Below are 19,616 nucleotides of genomic sequence, written 5' to 3'. Positions count from 1 at the left end.
TCAGGTGTGGAGCTGGTGGGCGCGTCTCTCCGCTCCTGATGACATGGCACGAGACGATCGCTGGAGGAAACGCCCCCACTCAGCTGAGAAAACGAACACAACATGGCATGACAGAAACGGGTCATGACAACTTGGCTGTTGACATTAGTCGAAAACCCTACTGTGAATCACTAACGCAGTCTTGAAACCCTACTCGAAAACCCTAACCTAGTTTTAACTTGAAACCCTAATGCTGACCGCTCGTTTGAAACCCTAACCTAGACTCAAAACACCAACCCTAGTGTGAAACCCCTCACCCAGGCTTGAAACCCTACTTTGAAAGCATAACCCTGCCCTAACAAATTAACCCTAATTTGATGCCCTAACCTGGTCTTGATATCGTAATCACAACCTAAAGCCTGTCTTTAAATCCTACTTTGAAACCCCAAACCTGTCTTGAAACCTTAATTTCAAGATTTAACCAGATACTAGACCCCAAAAACGAAATTTGAAACCATAGCTCTTCCTAAACTGTAAACTTTAACAATGGATTGAAACCCTAACTTGAAACCCTAACCCTGGTTTGAAACCCTGGACCTTTTTTTTTTTTTTAAACAATTTAAAACAAAACCCTTGTTGAAATCCAAACCCAAATTTCAAGCCCTAACTCTTGGTTTCAAGAGTCACATTTTAAAACAATCTGTTCTCTTGAAACCTTAATTCAAAACCCTGTTCAAAACCCTAACCATGACTTCAATCTCTCATTTGAAACCCTAACTCGTGTTTAGAGCCCTCTTATTAAATAATAACACCTTTGTGAAACCCTAAGCCGGTCTTGAAACCTTAATTTAAAACTTAGACCCTTCCTAGAAACCTTGAAAGCCAAATTTGATACCTTACTCTTGATTCAGGCTCCCTTTTTCCAGTGTATTTGAATTTTTTTGGTTCAACCATGAATTGCCCTGTGTGTGTGTGTGTGCGTGTGTGTGCGCGTGCGCGTGTGTTTTATTCACTGTCGGCATTGACTACTTCCCCGAGATGAAGACAAAAGCTGCCAATGCTACTTTTAGAAGACGATCCCATGATAATGCAGATGGGCAAGACTTTAAAAATGAACCTGATTTGCCCCCGTCCCCCACCAAAAGCGCGTTGCAAACACAAATTCATGGAAAGGAACGAGCATCACCTTTCAAAAAGATAATGTCAAAATGAAATCTTGAGAAGGGTCGGTTGGAGAAAAAGTTCTTATCAGGATTCGGGTTTCAAAGTACTAAAGTGGGCTAACTACATTTTTGTTTAAAAAAAAGTGTTGTAACTCTCAAGCATTTGGCAAATTCATCAATATTTCAAAATGATAATAAAAAAAATATTATTTTTTTAATTTTGCAAAAAAAAAACTTTTTTTTTATTTTGCCATTTAAAATGGCAACTTTCCTGGTTTAAAGTAACACTAAAGCCAAGATAAATATGGTAGGAAATAATAGTTACTTGTTTGGACCAAGCAGAGAGAAAAAAATTAAGTTGTGAAAAAAAAATAAAAAACGGGGCGTGCCACTTCAATATTGACTTTGGCGTCCGTTAAGTAGCGTGTAACCTGACAGACAACTTGAACCTCGGTCAATTTTTTCTTTTTTTTTTTTTTTTGCATTCGGTTTCCTCCTCCTCCTCCTCTCCGTTTTTTTTTTGTGCGGGGTTGCCCACTCGTGTCATCCTCCAAAATAGACGCTGATGACAAACAGTCCAGTGACGTGTGCCGGAGGGAGAAGGAGAAAGGAGGAGGTTGTGAACAAAGAGCTCCGGTGGCGGCGGCGGTGCTGCCCGGACGCTCACCCCGACTTGGAGAAACCTTTCTCGGCCGGCTCGTCCCCCCCTCCTCACGCCCTCCTCCCCCTCCTCCGCCATGAAGCGGCAAAACGCCCGCACCTTGGCGCTCATCGTCAGCATCCTCACCTATCTGGTGGTGGGCGCCGCCGTGTTCGAGACGCTGGAGTCCCGCGAGGAGCGCGGCCACAAGCGGCGGTTGGAGGTACGGCGTCAAGAAATGATGCGCAAGTTCAACTTGAGCCGGGCCAACTTCGACGAGCTGGAGCAGGTGGTCGCCCAGCTGCGCGCGCACAAGGCGGGCGTGCAGTGGCGATTCGCGGGATCCTTCTACTTCGCCATCACTGTGATCACCACCATAGGTGAGTGGCGGGTCGGGTTTGGAATCAGGCTTTCAAGTAGGGTCGGGTTTCAAGGTGGGTGTTGATGTCAGGGCGGAATATTTCAAGGAAGGGTTGTGTTTTGAATTAGTTTCGAGCCTGCAGGTTAATCTTTTAAATAAGGGGCAGCGTTTCAAATTAGGGTTTCAAGACATGGTGAGGGTTTAAAAAAAAGAGGGCATTGTCTTGTTCCAGATTCAAACAGGGATGAGATCTTGAGGGTTTCAAATTAGGGTTTTAAGTTGAGGTATATGTTTCAAGCAAAGATTTGTGTTTTTAATTATAGTTTCAAAACATGTTTAGGGTTTCAAATTTGGATTTCAAAACAGGATTTGGAGCCTAGGCTCAGGGTTTTGGAATAGGGTTTCAAGCCATGTTTTTTTTTTAATTGGGGCTTTTAATTAGTGTTTCAAGACAGGGTTGGGTTTTAAATAAGCATTCTGAATCGAGGTTAGTGTTTCAAATGACAGTTTCAACACATGGTTAGGGTTTCAAACCAACGTTGTATTCAATTTAGGGCTTTAAATCAAGATGAAAGTGTCCCAAAAATGAGGGATTTAAATTAGGGTTTCAAGACATGGTTAGGGTTTCAAACTGGGGTTTCACGCCACGGTTGTGATTTCAAATTAGGGCTTTAAATCCTGCTGAAAGTGTAAAAAAATTAGGGTTTCAAGACATGGTTAGGATTTTAAACTAGGGTTTCAAGCCCGGGTTGGGTTTTCAAATTAGGGCTTTAAATCATGTCATCAAGTGTTCAAACAATATAGGGTTTCAAGACATGGTTAGGGTTTTAAACTAGGGTTTCAATCCCGTGTTGGGTTTCAAATTAGGGCTTTAAATCCTGCTGAAAGTGTAAAAAAATTAGGGTTTCAAGACATGCTTAGGGTTCCAAATTAAAGCTTTAAATCATGCTGAAAGTTTAAAAAAAAAATTGGGTTTCAAGACATGGCCAGGGTTTTAAACTACGGTTTCAAGCCCGGGTTGGGTTTTCAAATTAGGGCTTTAAATCCTGCTGAAAGTGTAAAGAAAATTAGGGTTTCAAGACATGCTTAGGGTTTCAAATTAAGGCTTTAAATCATGCTGAAAGTTTCAAAAAAAAATTGGGTTTCAAGACATGGTTAGGGTTTTAAACTACGGTTTCAAGCCCGGGTTGGGTTTTCAAATTAGGGCTTTAAATCCTGCTGAAAGTGTAAAGAAAATTAGGGTTTCAAATTAAGGCTTTAAATCATGCTGAAAGTTTCAAAAAAAAAATTGGGTTTCAAGACTTTAGGATTTAAAACTAGTTAGAATCGGGTTACAAATTCGAGAGAGTTACATCGGCGGGAATATTTCAAGCAGAGATTCGATTAAATTATGGTTCCAAGCAAGGGTTGGGTTTCAATTGCATGTTTCTACATCTCGGATTTCACATATTGAGGCAGTGACCTGGACTGTCATTCTGCCGATGGAGGTATTACTGTACTGTAACGAACACTTTCATGGACAACCTTTCCTCCAATTAGTCTGTTGAATCAACCGTTACATATTACAATGACCTGGATGATGCAGCCGTAACGCAAAAAAAAATAAAAAAAATGTTTTAGTTCTGGTCAAGACGTATGTGTTGTGTCGCCCACAGGCTACGGCCACGCGGCCCCTAGCACGGACTCAGGGAAAGTCTTCTGCATGTTCTACGCCCTGCTGGGCATCCCGCTCACCCTGGTCATGTTCCAGAGTCTGGGCGAGCGCATCAACACGCTGGTGCGCCACCTGCTGCACCGAGCCAAGAAGTGCCTGGCCCTGCGCCACACCGAGGTCTCCATGGCCAACATGGTGGCGGTGGGCTTCCTCTCCTGCGCGGGCACCCTGTGCGTGGGGGCGGCCGCCTTCTCCCGCAGCGAGGGCTGGAGCTTCCTGCACGCCTTCTACTACTGCTTCATCACGCTCACCACCATCGGCTTCGGCGATTACGTGGCGCTGCAGCGGCACGACGCGCTGCAGAAGGAGCCGCGCTACGTGGCCTTCTGCTTCGTCTACATCCTGACGGGCCTGACGGTCATCGGCGCCTTCCTCAACTTGGTGGTGCTGCGCTTCCTCACTATGAACGCCGAGGACGAGCGCAGGGACGCCCTGAGGCATGGTGCGCCGCCGGGCGGAGGCAAGCCCGGTTCGGAGATGGCGTGCCTGATGCCGCCCGCCGCCTCGGCGCCGTCTACGCCCAAGGCTAAAGGCGTCTACACGGAGGTGCTGCACTTCCAGACCATCTGCTCATGCCTGTGGTACCGCAGCGATGGCAAGCCGCGGGGCGGCGCCGACGCCGTGCCGCGGGAGCTCGGCTTCTCTGACACTTACCTGCCGAGCGACAGGACGCGTGACGTCCAGACGGCGTCCACCGGTTGCGTGTGTACGCCGCGCCGGCGCTCCAAGAAGCCCCTGGACATTCTCTCGCCTTTCCGGATGTTTATGAGACGGAGCTCCGTTTAAAGTCCACCAAAAGCGGACCACTCATGCTGGCTGGGAGATTTCAAAGGTTCTGGTGCTAAGCAAACAAACATGCAGTGAACTTGATGGCCTTCTTCTTCAGGTGATGGCTTCAAAATGAAATCGTAAATTCTTTTAGCTCTCAGAGATATCGAGCAACTCGACCAGTAACTCGAAACAAGCAACAAAGTTGCAGTGGTGCAGTGTCCTGAGATGGCGGTTCAAGAATAAGCTTCAGATGAAATCACAGAACGACTCCAAGCTGGGCAGTCCGTCCCGGGGGGGGGGATCGGTCTGGCCCCTACGGCCCGGCCAGACGCCCATTTTTTCGGGCTGGGGGAAAGGAGTGATCAATTTTAAAAAATGGTTCGATAAACCAAGGCCGGCAGTGGATTTTAATCCGGGGACCGACAATTTTTATGTATAAGGCCGGAGGGTCGAGGCCGGATGGTTACCCAGATCGCGGCCGAAGGGTGGGGGACTGACCGTGAAAAAAAAGGGTCAAGTGCCCATCTCTGGAACGACTCAAAATGAAGAGCAAAAATGCAGCGTTGCAATTTCGTGTCATGAAGTGACAGCGCATCAGTTGGTCAACTTGTGGTGCTAAAAAAGACAAACACGCAGCAAACTTGATCGTTTAGACTTCAAGTATTCTTCAAGCACGTCATCTTCAGGATTTCAAACAAGGTTTCCGTTATGCAAAGTCACATTCTCTCCTTTTGGAAACTTTTGGAACAGGTCGATACAATACAATACAACTTTATTTATATGGTGCATTTCACAACAGCTGGACCCGTAACAAAGTGCTTTCCATATGGTGTAATGTAATTAGCGAGTAATTACAACACAAATTCAAACACGTATACAATAGACACCAGAAGAACAGCGAGTCGAAAGCTAAAGAAGAAAAATGTGTCTTCAAATGGGATTTAAGAGGGGGCTTGCCGAACATTTAATCGAAGCTCATTCCATAGGGAAGGACCGGCAACAGAAAAGGCACGCTCCCCCCCTGAGGCTCCGCCTAGTCCTCGGCACCTCCAGCAGCATGAGCGAGGACTGGCTGACTCCAAAATGCATTACCGTAATCTATCCTAGATGTGACGAAGGCAAGGATTACTAGGGGGACAAGCTCTAAAGCAGGGGTGTCAAACTCATTTCTGTGGACGGGCCACATTGTAGTTATGGTTTCCCGCAGAGGGCCGTTATGACTGTGAAACCATATAAGTGTGTGATCACCTTACATTTTCACGTACACACAAAAAAATGATGGAAAGCAAGTTTTGAAATCAGAAGCCAGTAATAGTTAGTTGAGCAATTTTTCAATTCATTTTAAAAGGGGAGGATTGGTTCCAAATAAATGACAATATCGCATATCTCAATGTTGTTAAAAGTGAAGAAAATGTGTTAGAAAACAGAAAGTTGACGCACATGATTTGCCCTTCACGGGCCACATAAAATGAGGTCGCGGGCCAGATATGGCCCCCGGGCCTTGAGTTTGACACCTGTGCTCTAAAGAGTCTCTAGGGTGGTTTGATAAGGACCGTAGCTCAAAATAAGCGACAAAGTGAGCAAAGTTGCAGTTTAAGTGTCGCATCATGACTTGAACAGCAATTTGAAAATTCTCAAGGTCCTCTCGGTCGACGGTTCGATGTAAAAGGACACAAGACAAGCGGCAAAGTTGCAGTGATGTGCCGTGTCATGAAGCGACCACAACGATTTGGAGCCTGAAAATGCAAACGTGAGAAGAGAGGTCTCAAAAGTCCTCCGATAGTTACAGCCCAGAACAAAAAAAACAGAAGCACTCAAAATAAGCGACGTAGTTGCGCTGATGTACGGTTGTATCATGAAGTGATCCTTTTTCCCAAAAAGGACGGGTGGGAGTAGTAGATGGTAAGGGGACTATTTTTAGGGACTATCTTTAGCTCCGGTCTTCACTGGCAGATGGGAGGGGCTTTGCGATGTTAGCACAAAGGATAATTATCAAGCTGTCAATCACTGCCTCCAATAGACGGTAATTAGAAAAGACTTTACATCACGGTTTGCTATTTTAATACCAAAAATATTAGTGATCAGTAAACGGAATCCATAATGACAAAATTGCCAGTTTCTCTACGCATCTAACGAGACTTATATAGACGGTATAGAACCCGCTGTGCGATCCAGATGGTTTCCCCATTGGGATTCTGACCCACGTCCAGTTCCGGAAAACCTTCAGCAGATTCATTATAAGCAGCGGCGTGACACAGTGTCATGTGAAAGTGCTCAGTCGGTATTATCGCGGGCCAGCGCCGGACAGAGAGCTGTGGGAGGTGTGATGGTGCTAAAACAACACGGCACAATAATGATAAATATATACACATATATATATATATATATATATATATATATATATATAGGGCTGTCAAAATTACAGCATTAACTATGGTGATTAATCTGTTTTTTTAACTCAGTTGAATATTTGAACACAGTTTTATTTACTTCAAAAATATTTTGCATACTTTTCAAATATTGTACCACATTACCTTTACTTCTAACGCACATCATCTCAGAACAAAATTTTTTGGGAATTAATTAGTTCAAAAAATGAATCACTTTGCAACATATATATATATATATATATATATATATATATAATGAATCACTTTACAGCAATAAAAGACGATTTTGGTACGTATCATATGTGCATATGTGCGATACGATTCAAGGACGATTTTAAAGTGGAACGATTTGGTTCGATTCAATGCAATTACATATTTTAAATGAAAATCAATTTCCCGATTCGAAATCAGTTTTCCGTTACACACCTCGTGTCTTATTGTGAAGTGACGGCAAATTTAAAAATACTCATTCAGCGCAATATGAGCATTGGTCAGTGCAGTGTCAAATCGGGAGGTAAACATGCTCTGTCGCGCAAATTGAGGAGGGATAAGAGAAGGGGCGGGTAACCGTGCGAAAGTATGGCACATCACAACTGACCCTTTGAATTGTATCGCTGCTTGCGTTTCGAGATGCGTCTCAAATTGTCTTTTTTTGGAGCGATACACACCCCTTAGTGCTAACTCTTGACGGGAAACCGTTAAGAACACAGTCGGACATAACGAACGCAACGCATCTTGGGCACGTCGAGGCTTTCAAGACCTGGCGACGTGCCTACAAAGGCCGCCTTGGGCCATTAAACCATCGACAGAAGGAGCATCCGTTGGACAAATCCCTGTTTTGAACCCCCGCCGGCCGAGCATCTGCTGTTTGTGCTTTGGCAGCGGATCCGACTATCTATGTCAGAGCCCAAAAATAGTCCCCCTGAGAAGGTCAGCCTCCACGTTGCATCCATTGAACATTGAATGCACCATTGGGTCCCCCCAAAAAAGTGGAGCTATTTTAAATGGACCTGGCAGCAATTATTCCCGGGACACCTTTGCCTGAGCTGGCGCACCTCGTGTAGCTTCCATGTTAGACTTGACTTCTCACACAGCCATGTCGCATAAACTGAGCCTCCGTTGGGGGGGGGGGGGGGGGGGGGGGGGGTCTTTGATGATAATACTGGGTAATGCAATTATTCAACTGTACGTGGATTTTTTTTTTCTTTTTAAATAAAAAATATATTTTTTAGAGCGATAGCAATTTATGACGCATCTATGGGATCACGTATTTTGGTTAATAAATGCCTCTGTCACATAATAATTTGCTACATGTGTCTTATTTGTTGTGGGAGAACATACATATTTTTACATTACATTCTGTGAACTCCCACCCATTTGCGCCTGGTGCCAAAGCCATGGCTAATAGGGAAGTAGGAATTGGTGTCAAGGAAGTACAGCGGGGTCTTGAGATACAAAAACCTTGTCTCAGGCTCAAGAGATATTATGCCAGCCACCATTTGATACACTATTGAGAATTACATGAAATCATATAACCACAAAATGTTGCCTTTAAGTCAGTTAGCTTAATGCTAACAAATAACGGGAAAAACCATGGATGGGCTAATGAATAGTGTCGTTGGAACAGCGTTATTGAAGCAATGGATATTTGAATACAAGCAGTGGAGCAACTCATGTAGACAGGCCAGGTAACAATACTCACAGGCATATTCTTTATGCTCTACGAAGAACAGATAATATTGGTGGTCAAGGTCGTCACGCGAGACGAAGCAGCACAATCTTCACTGAAATGAAGCAAAACATGTCTTTAAGTAAATGTTGTAGGGTTTGTGGCATGACATTTCCATTTATATCAGTGGAGAAATATGACATAAGACACGAGTGTTTTGAGTGACCATTGAGGTCACGGAAAAGATTACATTCACATTTCATTTTGTGACTTTTTTTTTTTTTTTTTTTTTTGATAATTGAGGAGCCCAACTGCAATGCACTAGCAGTGTGCCCATAATATCTTAGAGGAGGTATCCGCAATGATCCAGGAGTGTGAACTAAGTTGAGAGTCTCTGTGAATGAAGCCCTTTTGCTCTCACAAGCTTCCAGGAGCCATTTTGAAAATTGGAAACAAACAAATCGCGAACCCAGCCGAACACACCTGTTATATGCCTCCATAATTTTAGAATTCTTAAAGTCCTTCAATCCACAGAACATCCTAGCGACCGCCGTCTGCTAACAAGCAAAAATCGCCGGGTTGACATCCAAAATGGACGATCGCAAGGGATTGTGGGATATGTTTCTATTTTTAGCACATACGTCGAAACACTCTCTAGTTGGGGATTGCTGTAACTCCACGATATATTTGGTGACATTGGATATAAAAATGAACAAAACATGTCAGGTAATTTCTTTCTTGTTAAATGCGCTTATAACATGCGGCAATATCAGCAGAAAACTCAAATTGCTTGATTAAAAGTTTTAAAAAAGTAAGTTAAAAAAAACCTTCCCATTCCTTTAAATTTTCCGTTCATAAGAAATATTTTGCTTCCTTGAATGGCCCACAATAACACATTCTGAGACTTTCGTGGGGAAAAATATGAAAAATGTAATCAATACCACGGGCAACAAAACTTGAAAGCGTAAAATGCTCATTCAAAACCCCCGTTAACGGAAAAGGGTGTTTGTGTCCTTGAACGTAGCACCAGCAACGGTGACGCTAGAATAAACCGACGGTTCCATGAACGTCACGTTTTTAGTTTCCCCGCGGAAGTCCGAAGTGCAAGCAAACTTCCAAAATGGAGCCGAGGGAAGCCGTGAAAACTTTGCTCCACAACAAGTCGACGCTGCTGCTGGTCGGCGGGGCAGCCGCCGCCGCGGTGGTGGCTCTGGGCGTCGGTTATAAATACTTGCGGAAGCCAGAGACGCGTGTGCGAGTGGGCGTCGTGTCGCAGCTCCTCGTCCACCCGCTCAAGTCCGGCAAAGCGACGTCGGTGCCGCTTGCGGAGTGCCTCAAAATGGGCCTCAAGTGCGGCCCGTTGCAGGACCGGTGAGTCGGTGTCACCCTCCAGATTATTTGTCAATGCGTTTTGAAGCCACCAAAAAGTTACATTTGTTAATGAAAGTGCACAAGTATCTATCTATCACCCTGAGTCGCCACAAACGTTTTTAGTGATTTCTATTTATTTAATTATTTTCAAACGCAATACATTTTTGCAATTCTTCTATTAAAAGAAATGCATTCTCCATGGAAAATGTGTGGAAATGGGGAAAATAATCTTAAATCAATTCAATTAATTATTATTATCATCATTATTATTATTCAATCAAAGACCATTGTCAGTGTTGTGCCGGCAGCCACTGGATGGTGGTGACGGAGGACGGCCAGATGGTGACGGGCCGCAAGGAGCCTCGTCTGGTTCTGGTGTCTTTGACGTGCGAGGGAGGTGACGTGTGCCTGAACGGGCCCGACATGGCCGAGCTCCGTTTCCCCATGAATCAGCCCAACAACGCCGTGATAAACTGCAGGTGCGTTGCTTAATGTTCATATGGCATCCTTGGTTTGTTTGTCCACGCAATGCCTTTGTTGTTTTTTTGTGATGGCAGAGTGTTCAGCGCTGACATCCAAGGGCGTGACTGCGGCGACGAAGCATCCCGTTGGTTGGTCCGCTATCTGAATGCGGAGAAAACCTTCCGCCTGGTGCACTTTGAGCCCCGCATGAGGGCCAGGAGGGCGGTGGACGCAGAATCTCCCTTCCCTCCAAATGAGGTCAGTTAACAGGATTTAAATTATTTTAAAGCCACATGCGTAATTTTGAGTTTTTTTTACAAACCTAATTAGTCCGGATGGAGTATTTAAAAAAAAAGAAAAGAAATGTTTTCGTATACATCAAGGGTCGTTTAACCATATGTATGAGTTCTGGTACCCATACAAGGGATCAATATTGGTTCGATACTAGCCTTATTTTAAGGTATCGAGTAATTTTGGGGGCTGCCGATACCAGCCACCAATACATATGACAAAAAGAACTCCTTGGCTGTAAAAATCCAAGACTGCTTAGGAATCTACAATGAACCCTCCTAATGTTTCCATGTGTGTTTTTGTGGGTGTGGTCCAGGAGGTGGCGTACCCTGACTGCGGTCCGGTCATGCTGCTGTCCGAGGCGTCCGTCAAGGACCTGAGCAGCAAGCTGGACAAGAACGTGACGGTGGAGCGCTTCCGGCCGAACATCGTCATCAGCGACTGCGAGGCATTTGCCGAAGTACGACGAGCCTCCTTCTGTCACAGAATAGGAAAAAGTCATCATGTGCTACGGGGGCGGAGGACTAATTATACTCACGGCTCAACTGGCAACATGCTTTTTTTTTCCCCCTTGTGTGGGTGTGCGCGTACAGGATTCATGGGAAGAGATCCAGATTGGCAGCGTTCGTCTGCAGCGAGTGATGTCATGCGGGAGGTAACTTTTTTTTTTTTTTTTGCTTCTGGGTGGTGAGCAAATGTTATTTTTATTAAAGGCTGTCGGTCTACGTGTGTTGCACCACTATTTGTTTCAATATCTGTTGCCTAAAGTGTAAGGTGTGATATTTGTGCTAGTATCGTTAGGCCATCTATGGCATTTTGCATGAAGGCTTTAGAAAATTATGCATTTTTTATTATTGCAGGAAAAATATCCGATGACCAACTAACGGGTGGATTATTTTTAAAACTTTACCTTTAAAACAGAAAGGAATTTTGATAAATGAACTGATGATTTTAAATTAAGCTTTAGACCATAGATGTATGCTGTCCGTAAGCAAATTTCTTCAAAGCTGACCTTTAAACTTTGTCCTCTCGTCAGGTGCATTTTTACAACGGTCGACCCCGAAACTGGAATCATCAACAGAAAGGAGCCTTTAGAAACACTGAAGAGGTATGGGACACTTGTAGTTTGCAGACAGAGCTGTTTTTAATATTTTGCGTCACAAACGGTCGTCCGTTAAATCAACGAATAAATCCCTGGAATTAGACCATTAATTAAATACAAGTTTCATAAACTAAACCAAGCAGTCAATTAAAACTAAAATGCTATTCAACATCTAAAATTCAATAATTAAAAATAATAATAATAATAACTGTCAATAAATGATTATAAGAAATAGGTTTGATATGCTTCTTAACCGTTAAATTTTACAATTTTGTTTTAAATGTAATTTTGTTGCGTATTCATTCACATTTTAATGTAGAAAATTGAATTTCTTATAGCATTTTAATTATACTTGAATTCTGATTGAAATCAAATATAATGCAATTTGTTTTTATAGTTCACGGTTAATTTGATTCAGAAATATCAGATTGTACAATTTAATCATTAATTATTTCGCATTTCGATTGAATTGAATGAATTTTAATCCTGAATTAATTTGAATTTCATGAGGATTTTAATTTTAATTCTATTTAAATTGTAATGGCATTAAAAAACAATTTAATTTGATTGCCTTTGTAGTCATTTCATTTTATCATACACAACCCCCTGTAGCGCACCACAAAAAACGACAATCATTCGGTAAAGAAATAGCATATGTTTACGATCCAGCTCTCATATTGGACATTTTTAGAATTGACGGGTATGCCTAACACACAATGCATTGGGTGTAGTTCATAGATTTCAGTTTACAACAACTCTAAGACCGTCCAAGTAAAAAAAAAAATGCCAACATTATTTACATTGGATGCATTTTATTATTTATTTATATTTTTTGTGCAAGTTTGTATGTGTGTGTTTGTTTGTTTTTTTTGTTTTTGTTTTTTGGGGGACAATGCTTGTCTGGTGTTGCCTGCACAGCTACCGGCTGTGCAAACCCGAGGAGAAGCACATCTACAAGACGGCGCCGCTGTTTGGACAGCTGCTTCGCGTGGACAAGACTGGCGTGATCCAGGTGGGCGATCACGTCTACAAAATCAGCCGCTGATGGGAAAAGTTGAGCCAACTAGGACCAAAACGCTCAATAATCTAATGACACTACGTGTTAGTACAGTATCGTGATCACGCCGTGAAATATGTCGATTAAAGCCTCAATGTTATGTGTTGTTAATACAGAAGAAAATAAACACATCGGAAACATTGGTTAAGTGTTTGTTATTTCTGCGTTGACAAAGTCCTCGGACAAACCTAAAACAAATCTCCTGGTTTTGTGATAATCATAAAAGTGAATAATCTTCCTGCTATTGTGTTGAAGATGCTTCGACACTATTTTGTCCTCAAAAACAATTTGGCCATCAAAAATGGTTTATTTCTCTGAATCTTTCACAAGGCAAGTGAAATGCTGTGGTAAAATTCAAAAACAGTTAAGACTTAAACTAACCTAATGTTTCCAATCTTTGTCCACATAAACAATTAGTCTTTTGACAAGCTGAGCAAATGTGGGTTTTTTTTCTAAGTTGGGTTTGGTTAATTAACAGTCCACATTTTTGCATGTTAACTTCAAACAATTTAGTGTTAAAAAAAAATCATTAGTTAATTGTTTTGTTAATCTTGTACAAGCCTACGTGTCATTTACTGCCTCTGATACAGTGTGGCAAAAAAAAAAAAAATCAGCTTGAAGGATGCGCTCAGTTCACTCTCAGTACCATATCTTAAATGCTGCAAGGCATTTGCAAGTGTCAACATACCAACAGCAAGTTCTCCGAAGAATCCACAAACAAATCCAGCAAAACTGGATTTTTTTTTTTTTGCAGATAAATTGCCATTTTGAGTACTGGTGAAAATGTTTGTTTTGTGGAGTCTTGGGTGTTATTTAATGATTTATTCATTTTAAATCAGGTGGCGTTACTAAACATTTTGTCTTGCAACCAGGCTTTGTGAAAAAAAATAACTGCCTCAAAACCTTAATTCAAAACTAATTGGGAATGGAAACCCCAATTCTTGTTTAAAACCCTAACCCAGACTTGAAACCTTAATTTGAAACCCCTAACCCTTGGTTAGTATTCTAACTCCGACGGATGTGCCGTACCCTCGTATTGGACAGTCGAAGTGTTAAATGAATCTTCGGAGTGTACCTAATGAAATGTCCATGGAGTGCGAATCTAGCAGGATTTGTCTCCCCCTGCTGGCGGTCAAAAGAAAACAACCTGGACTTTTTTTTTTTCGCACTTCAACTTTTTTTTCTCTTTAAAAGAAAATATTTATTTTTTTCAGTGGTCCGATTCGATGTTAATGACACCGCCGGTTGCTGTTGAATTCATTTCCTGGAAATGCAGTGTCATATTTCAACTAAAGCTCTTAAGACATGAGAAAGAGTCTAAAAATAAAGTCGGCGTAATCTTCCGCATCCTTTTTGAGAGGCGCTCGCGTCTAACGGAATCTACAAAAAGAGGAAACCAACACCGAGTAACTTGAAGCTCTCGAAGAGAACCAGGTAACTGCACTTGAATTCATTTTTTTTTGCGTCATTGTAATCATAATTTACTATCTACTGGTCACGCTAAGAGATGGATGAATAGATAGATAGTCCATACAATAAAGATTAAATACAAATATTTATAGATTATATACGATAGACTTGGATGGCAAATAGATAGAAAGACAAGTGCAATAAAGATAAAGTAGATATGATCCAATTTTGTTCCAGGCGTTGCATTTCGGACCTGGGCCTTCAGTGGAGAGTTACATTAAGTGACGTAAATAATAATATTGAATGATGATCTTAATTCTTCTTACCACTGCTATCACATGTCGTTATCAGGATCGAGTTTCAAGTCGGGGGGATCGAGTTTCAAGTCGGGGGTTATTGTTTCACATTTAGGTTGCAAACAAAGTGCTTGTCGATTGTAGATTTGATTAACCTTATTAAGTGTCTACACGAGAAGAATGAGGAAGTACAGTAAGTAATCGAGTCATTAAGTAACACGTCAGTTTCCTTTTCAACTAATGCTGACAATTACTCAGCATTAGTCACCGGAAACAACGAGTGTGTTCAATGTAAAGAAATGTTTAGAACGCCAATCAGTCCATCAAATTGTGCTCATTTGCATAAACTCAAATTTCTCTTATTTTTATTTCGCCAACTCGAGTATTTTAGCATTAAGCTAGAAGGGAGGGCATTTTAAAGGCACAATTGTTTGGTTGTTTTAATTGCAGTACATGTATTTTTTATTTTTTTATGTTTAATTTGACATACTCCAACCGAGAGTTTGTTTTAGTTTATTTGTTTTCAACAAACAGTTTGAAGCCTATTTTCTGGAGAATTGTTCTCATTTGCCGAAGTTCTGATCGTTAAAAAGTGAAGGACTTGTTTTCGAAGGGTTTTTTTTGATGATCTGAAACTCCTCATTGACGAGAAGAGGCTGGAAGTAACAAGTTTCAGGTTTAGCATTTGACTGGAATATAGTCATATGGGATTTATGCTAATAGCATTTTGACACTTAGCATATTACGATGGATTCCGTAAAAAAATAAAATAAATAACATGAAGAAAATTAGTATCATGAGAGAGTTGAGATTTCAACACCCGCAGTTAGTCAACAGTATCGTTGAAATATATTGAAATGTAGCATAGGACAATGATTTACTTACTTTTGGCCTTCTAGAATCCGAAAGAAAGAATTTACTGCGTGTGAAGACCACGTGACTTGTAGAATACTCAAAATTCTTCTAATGTGTTAAGATATTTAAGTAAAAACTACGGCTGCCGAAATTAAAGCGTTAACTCGAGATTTTTTTTTTTTAAATCACGCGATTAAATATTTTAACTCAGTTTTATTTACTTTTAAAAACAATTGCAAAGCCAAATTGAACTCGGTACCATATTAGCTGAACATCGTTAGCATATCATCCTCATTAAGTTACCACTGCGCCTCGCAAACCAACACTGCTGGTGTGTGGTGTTTAGAATTAAATGTATTTTATAAGTTATGAGAATTGTGTCTAAGAAAAAATCCTGTAAAGATGAGTCTATTTAGATTGTATTCAAGGATCAAAAAAATCTATTTGAAGAGTCTTTGATTCAAAATACACTTTATATTTGGTGATTTTACATTAATTACAGGATATTATTCAAGTAAATACCTGTTAAAAGCTTCACAAAAAATAGTAATAAACGAAACGTGATTAATCGCAATTAATTACGGATTTTTTTTTGTTGCGATTAATTAGTTAAAAATATGTAACAGGTGCCCATACAACTGGTTGCCTTGTATTTATTGATATGACTCCCGAAGATGAGAATTGTGTTGATTTCCCAGCATTCATGGACCTGGCCATACAGGTATGTTGGTGATCATGAGGCGGTTCGAGTTTTAGTCTAATCAGAAACGGTGTTGAAGATCTTTGTTCTTATTGAAGCATATTGCAGCTCCAAGTAAAAAATATCTTTGCTCAATCATCACTCAGGGCAAGATGATCGACAGACTGAGCGAGCTCCGAGCCGCCGCCTCCAAGCCACCGGAGGTGGTGAAGTACCGCGTGGGGGACACCGGAGAGGACCTGGAGGAGGACGATTCTGCCGTTCCGCTTTTTGGCGGCGAGGAGGTTATGGAGGGCATACACAGGGAGGTCCAGGCCACCAGGAAGGAGATCCTGCTCCTCACCATGGACGTCAAGCGTCTGGGAAAGGAGAGCAGTCGCTTCCTCACCTCAGTGCGACGCTTCAGCAGCATCAAACGTGACGCCAACGCTCTGGGGCGCGCCATCAAGACCCGCGGGGAGGCGCTCATCACTCGGCTGGAGAAGCTGGGAGGGCTGAGCGAGGAGCTGGCGCGGGTGTACGGCGACTCCTCGGTGGTGGCCCGCGTGGCCCGATGCCAGTACGCCGCGTTGACCGGGAGCTTCCACAGGGCCATGACGGAGTACAACAGCGCCGAGATGGAGCAGCGGGAGAACTGCACGACGCGCATCCAGCGGCAGGCGGCCATCGTGGGGAAGGAGGTGACCCGGGGTCAGATCGAGGAGATGATGGAGACGGGCAAGTGGGACGTGTTTGCAGGGAACGGCTTGCTGATGACGTCGGACTTGCGCGGCGCCCGCTCGGCTCTGAGCGAGATCGAGAGCCGCCGGCGCCAGTTGGTGGAGTTGGAAGGCCGCATACGTGACGTGCGCGACCTCTTCTTCCAGGTGGCCTTGCTGGCCGAGGAGCAAGGCTGCAAGGCGGACCAGATTGAGGCGCACGTGCGGGACACCCGGGACTACGTGGTTGCCGCCGGTAACCACGTGCGCCAGGCGGTCAGGTACAAGAAGGCGAACCCTTGCAAGAAGATCTTCTGCTGTTGTTTCCCCTGCTGCCACTGAAGTGAACAAGGCAAATGTGCTCCAACACTGGCTGAGCTAGAGGGGGGGCGCAGGGGCACTGCCCCCCCCCCAGGCACCTATTTGACTTTTGGGTATTCTCTGATTTTTTTTTCCCGGGAATTAGTTTTCATTTCACCTGGCCCAACGTAGAAGAATTATAATGAATGTTTATCAGTGTTTCTTGGATGTATAAGACGTGATTTCTTTTGTTTTGCGGACTCCTGGGATAGTCTTGGCCCTCCCATGATCCTCACAAGGAAAAAAATACCAGCTCCGCCATTTCCTTCCAAAGGGAAATACATTTGGATCTAATTTATTTTCGCCGGGATAAAGGATTTCAAACAAATAGTTGGTTTGAAATTAGGGTTTAAAATAAGCATTATGTTTCATATTTCCCATTTAAAACCCAACACGTAGTTGAAACCATAATTTGAAAGAAATCCTTGGTAGTATGTCCGTGTTAAATTTGTTTTTATTTTTATTTTTTGTCACGAGCTAATTCCCATAATAACTGTCCGGGCAGTTTGTTCGTCATTGGGGAATTTTTGCATCTCAACTGAGATGATTGCACTTCCTCTGTTGTTGATGTGGACTGCAATGCCAAGTCAACAACGTGGTTGCAACAATTAAAGTCATAAAGGGAAACCGTGACACAAATTTACATTCATGCAAAAGAAAATGGGACGTCTGAGTAGGGTGGTTGGAAGGATAAGAAATTTGGGATGCAAAGGATTCTTGGGGAAAATGAAAAGTACCAAATTAAATATTGCTCGAGTATTTGTGATGACAGGAACATTTTTGGGGTAAAGCGAAGAGTTGAAAATATTTTTAAAAAATTAAATATTTCAGAAAGAAATGCTGAAAATATTTGAGAAAATGAAACTGAAAAAAATTCTAAAAACAATGTCAAATTTTAAAAATATTTCAAATTTTTGGGTGGTAATGAGCCAATTGAAAATATATTTTCATATTGTCAGATGAAATTTAAAAAAAATAGAGAATGTGAAATCTGGTTATTTCATGAAAAGATAAATTTAAAAAAGTGAAAATTACAAAATACATAAGAAATTCCAAATAAATGTCTGGATTAAAACAGAAAAATGTCTTCAAATAAATATTATTTCAAACTAAGTAAAAATGTAGATATATTCTATAATATATAGAAAAAAAGTACAACTGAAAAATATGAATGACAAGAAAACACCGAATGGTGCTTTCTCTCTGAAAAGTGTGACAGGCAATGCTTCATCAACACAAGACCGCCCACAAGAGTCCAAAAGCAGCTTTGCAAAGCCTCTTTATTGTTCTTATTGAAACGCTTCAAAAGCTGGCAACCTGTGGTGAAAGAACACTTCACAGCTGGAGTGAAAACAAAGGCTTTTAGAACACCAGTGAGAACAAGTACAAATAAAACCAAAATGGAAGTTCACACATAAAAAAAAAAAAAAAAAACCTAAATAGAGAAACACACACACACGCTTTTTAACATCGCACCGTGCCTGAGAACTGAACACTATTAATGAATTTGTCGCTGTCAGGCAGAAATCCCATCTGTCCAAAATATGGTCAATTTTCATTCTTTGTATTTTCACTCCGGCTCTTTCTTCACTCTGCGGGAGCCGTGCAGCATTATGTGGCTGATGTCTTTTTAGACGGTAACAAGTCAAAATAGCTCGGTTAGATGCATTTCAGCGAGCCTGGTGTATCAAATGAATAAATATACCATAAGGAACGCGCTTTGTTACAGCTCCAGCTGTTGTGAAAATATGCTACATAAATAAAGTTGTATTGTATTGTATATTCAGAGTTTTCACACATGAATGGCTCATGGACTTTTGAAAAAAAAGTTCGGGAAGATGTCACCATCGTCGTTTACTGTTATATATGTGGTGGTCGTAGTAATTCATCCACGCAGACTTTTCATTTATTCACACGCCAATGACCTGACATTGACATTAAATGATAAGTTAGAGCTCGAGGAATAGTGTCTTATATCCGCAAAATATTTCTACCTCCTCCCGTTTGGCTACTCTGGCGATACGAGATGACAAAAAAAGCCACGACACGCTAATTTTACTTCGGTAAAATTGTCGTTTTTTGGGGTGACTCGACGGACACTTTTCGTTCACATTAGTGGTCGCATTTGTTTTCATTATGTGTACATAAAAAAAAAAAAATCTGAACAAATTGGGCCCTGCAGTGTGACGCAGCCTTTGATGAGTACCCGCTGTGATTTTTTTAAACAGCATATTCAATTACCGACCGGACGACTAAGTTTAACCAAGTCGTCAAAATTAATCAATTTGAGAACGCGAGGCTTCCGCCCGACAGCGACAGACTACAAA

General features: G+C 41.9%; 3 protein-coding genes and 1 long non-coding RNA gene across 4 annotated transcripts; 3 read left to right on the top strand and 1 right to left on the bottom strand.

The window, feature by feature from the left end:
• The first annotated feature begins 1,864 nt into the window (after positions 1-1,864).
• On the top strand, positions 1,865-6,438 carry kcnk3b (potassium channel, subfamily K, member 3b). Its single transcript, XM_088312990.1, has 2 exons — positions 1,865-2,162; positions 3,799-6,438. Exons 1-2 carry the CDS (start codon positions 1,880-1,882, stop codon positions 4,641-4,643), a joined length of 1,128 nt encoding a protein of 375 aa, XP_088169116.1. The 5' UTR covers positions 1,865-1,879; the 3' UTR covers positions 4,644-6,438.
• LOC148342955 (uncharacterized) lies at positions 5,524-9,345 on the bottom strand. The gene is made up of 3 exons (XR_015846303.1): positions 9,171-9,345; positions 8,721-8,802; positions 5,524-6,364 (listed from the first exon to the last, which is right to left on the bottom strand). It is a non-coding gene; the product is annotated as an uncharacterized LOC148342955 (long non-coding RNA).
• A 356-nt stretch (positions 9,346-9,701) lies between these two features.
• On the top strand, positions 9,702-13,113 carry marc1 (mitochondrial amidoxime reducing component 1). The gene is made up of 7 exons (XM_088313002.1): positions 9,702-10,058; positions 10,367-10,537; positions 10,616-10,778; positions 11,128-11,271; positions 11,405-11,466; positions 11,848-11,919; positions 12,832-13,113. The coding sequence occupies exons 1-7, from the start codon at positions 9,808-9,810 to the stop codon at positions 12,956-12,958; spliced, it is 990 nt and encodes a 329-aa protein (XP_088169128.1). The 5' UTR covers positions 9,702-9,807; the 3' UTR covers positions 12,959-13,113.
• Positions 13,114-14,253: 1,140 nt separating this feature from the next.
• stx11a (syntaxin 11a) lies at positions 14,254-19,069 on the top strand. Its single transcript, XM_088312976.1, has 2 exons — positions 14,254-14,404; positions 16,378-19,069. The coding sequence occupies exon 2, from the start codon at positions 16,384-16,386 to the stop codon at positions 17,269-17,271; it is 888 nt and encodes a 295-aa protein (XP_088169102.1). The 5' UTR covers positions 14,254-14,404; positions 16,378-16,383; the 3' UTR covers positions 17,272-19,069.
• Positions 19,070-19,616: the final 547 nt, after the last annotated feature.

This window comes from Idiotropiscis lumnitzeri, chromosome 1 (assembly GCF_059441095.1).
Source record: "Idiotropiscis lumnitzeri isolate Australia: NSW breed Sydney's pygmy pipehorse chromosome 1, RoL_Ilum_1.0, whole genome shotgun sequence".
In the NCBI taxonomy this organism is placed as follows: domain Eukaryota; kingdom Metazoa; phylum Chordata; class Actinopteri; order Syngnathiformes; family Syngnathidae; genus Idiotropiscis; species Idiotropiscis lumnitzeri.
The sequence above is the reverse complement of the archived record's forward strand: the minus strand, read 5'-3'. Positions and strand labels throughout refer to the sequence as shown.

Excerpts from the sequence above, each read along its gene's own strand:
- kcnk3b (XM_088312990.1), top strand. The coding sequence starts at position 1,880 with ATGAAGCGGCAAAACGCCCGCACCTTGGCGCTCATCGTCAGCATCCTC. Across the intron at positions 2,163-3,798 it reads CACTGTGATCACCACCATAG|GCTACGGCCACGCGGCCCCT; the intron begins GTGAGTGGCGGG and ends TGTCGCCCACAG.
- marc1 (XM_088313002.1), top strand. The coding sequence starts at position 9,808 with ATGGAGCCGAGGGAAGCCGTGAAAACTTTGCTCCACAACAAGTCGACG. Across the intron at positions 10,779-11,127 it reads CTCCCTTCCCTCCAAATGAG|GAGGTGGCGTACCCTGACTG; the intron begins GTCAGTTAACAG and ends GGTGTGGTCCAG. Across the intron at positions 11,920-12,831 it reads CCTTTAGAAACACTGAAGAG|CTACCGGCTGTGCAAACCCG; the intron begins GTATGGGACACT and ends TTGCCTGCACAG.
- stx11a (XM_088312976.1), top strand. The coding sequence starts at position 16,384 with ATGATCGACAGACTGAGCGAGCTCCGAGCCGCCGCCTCCAAGCCACCG.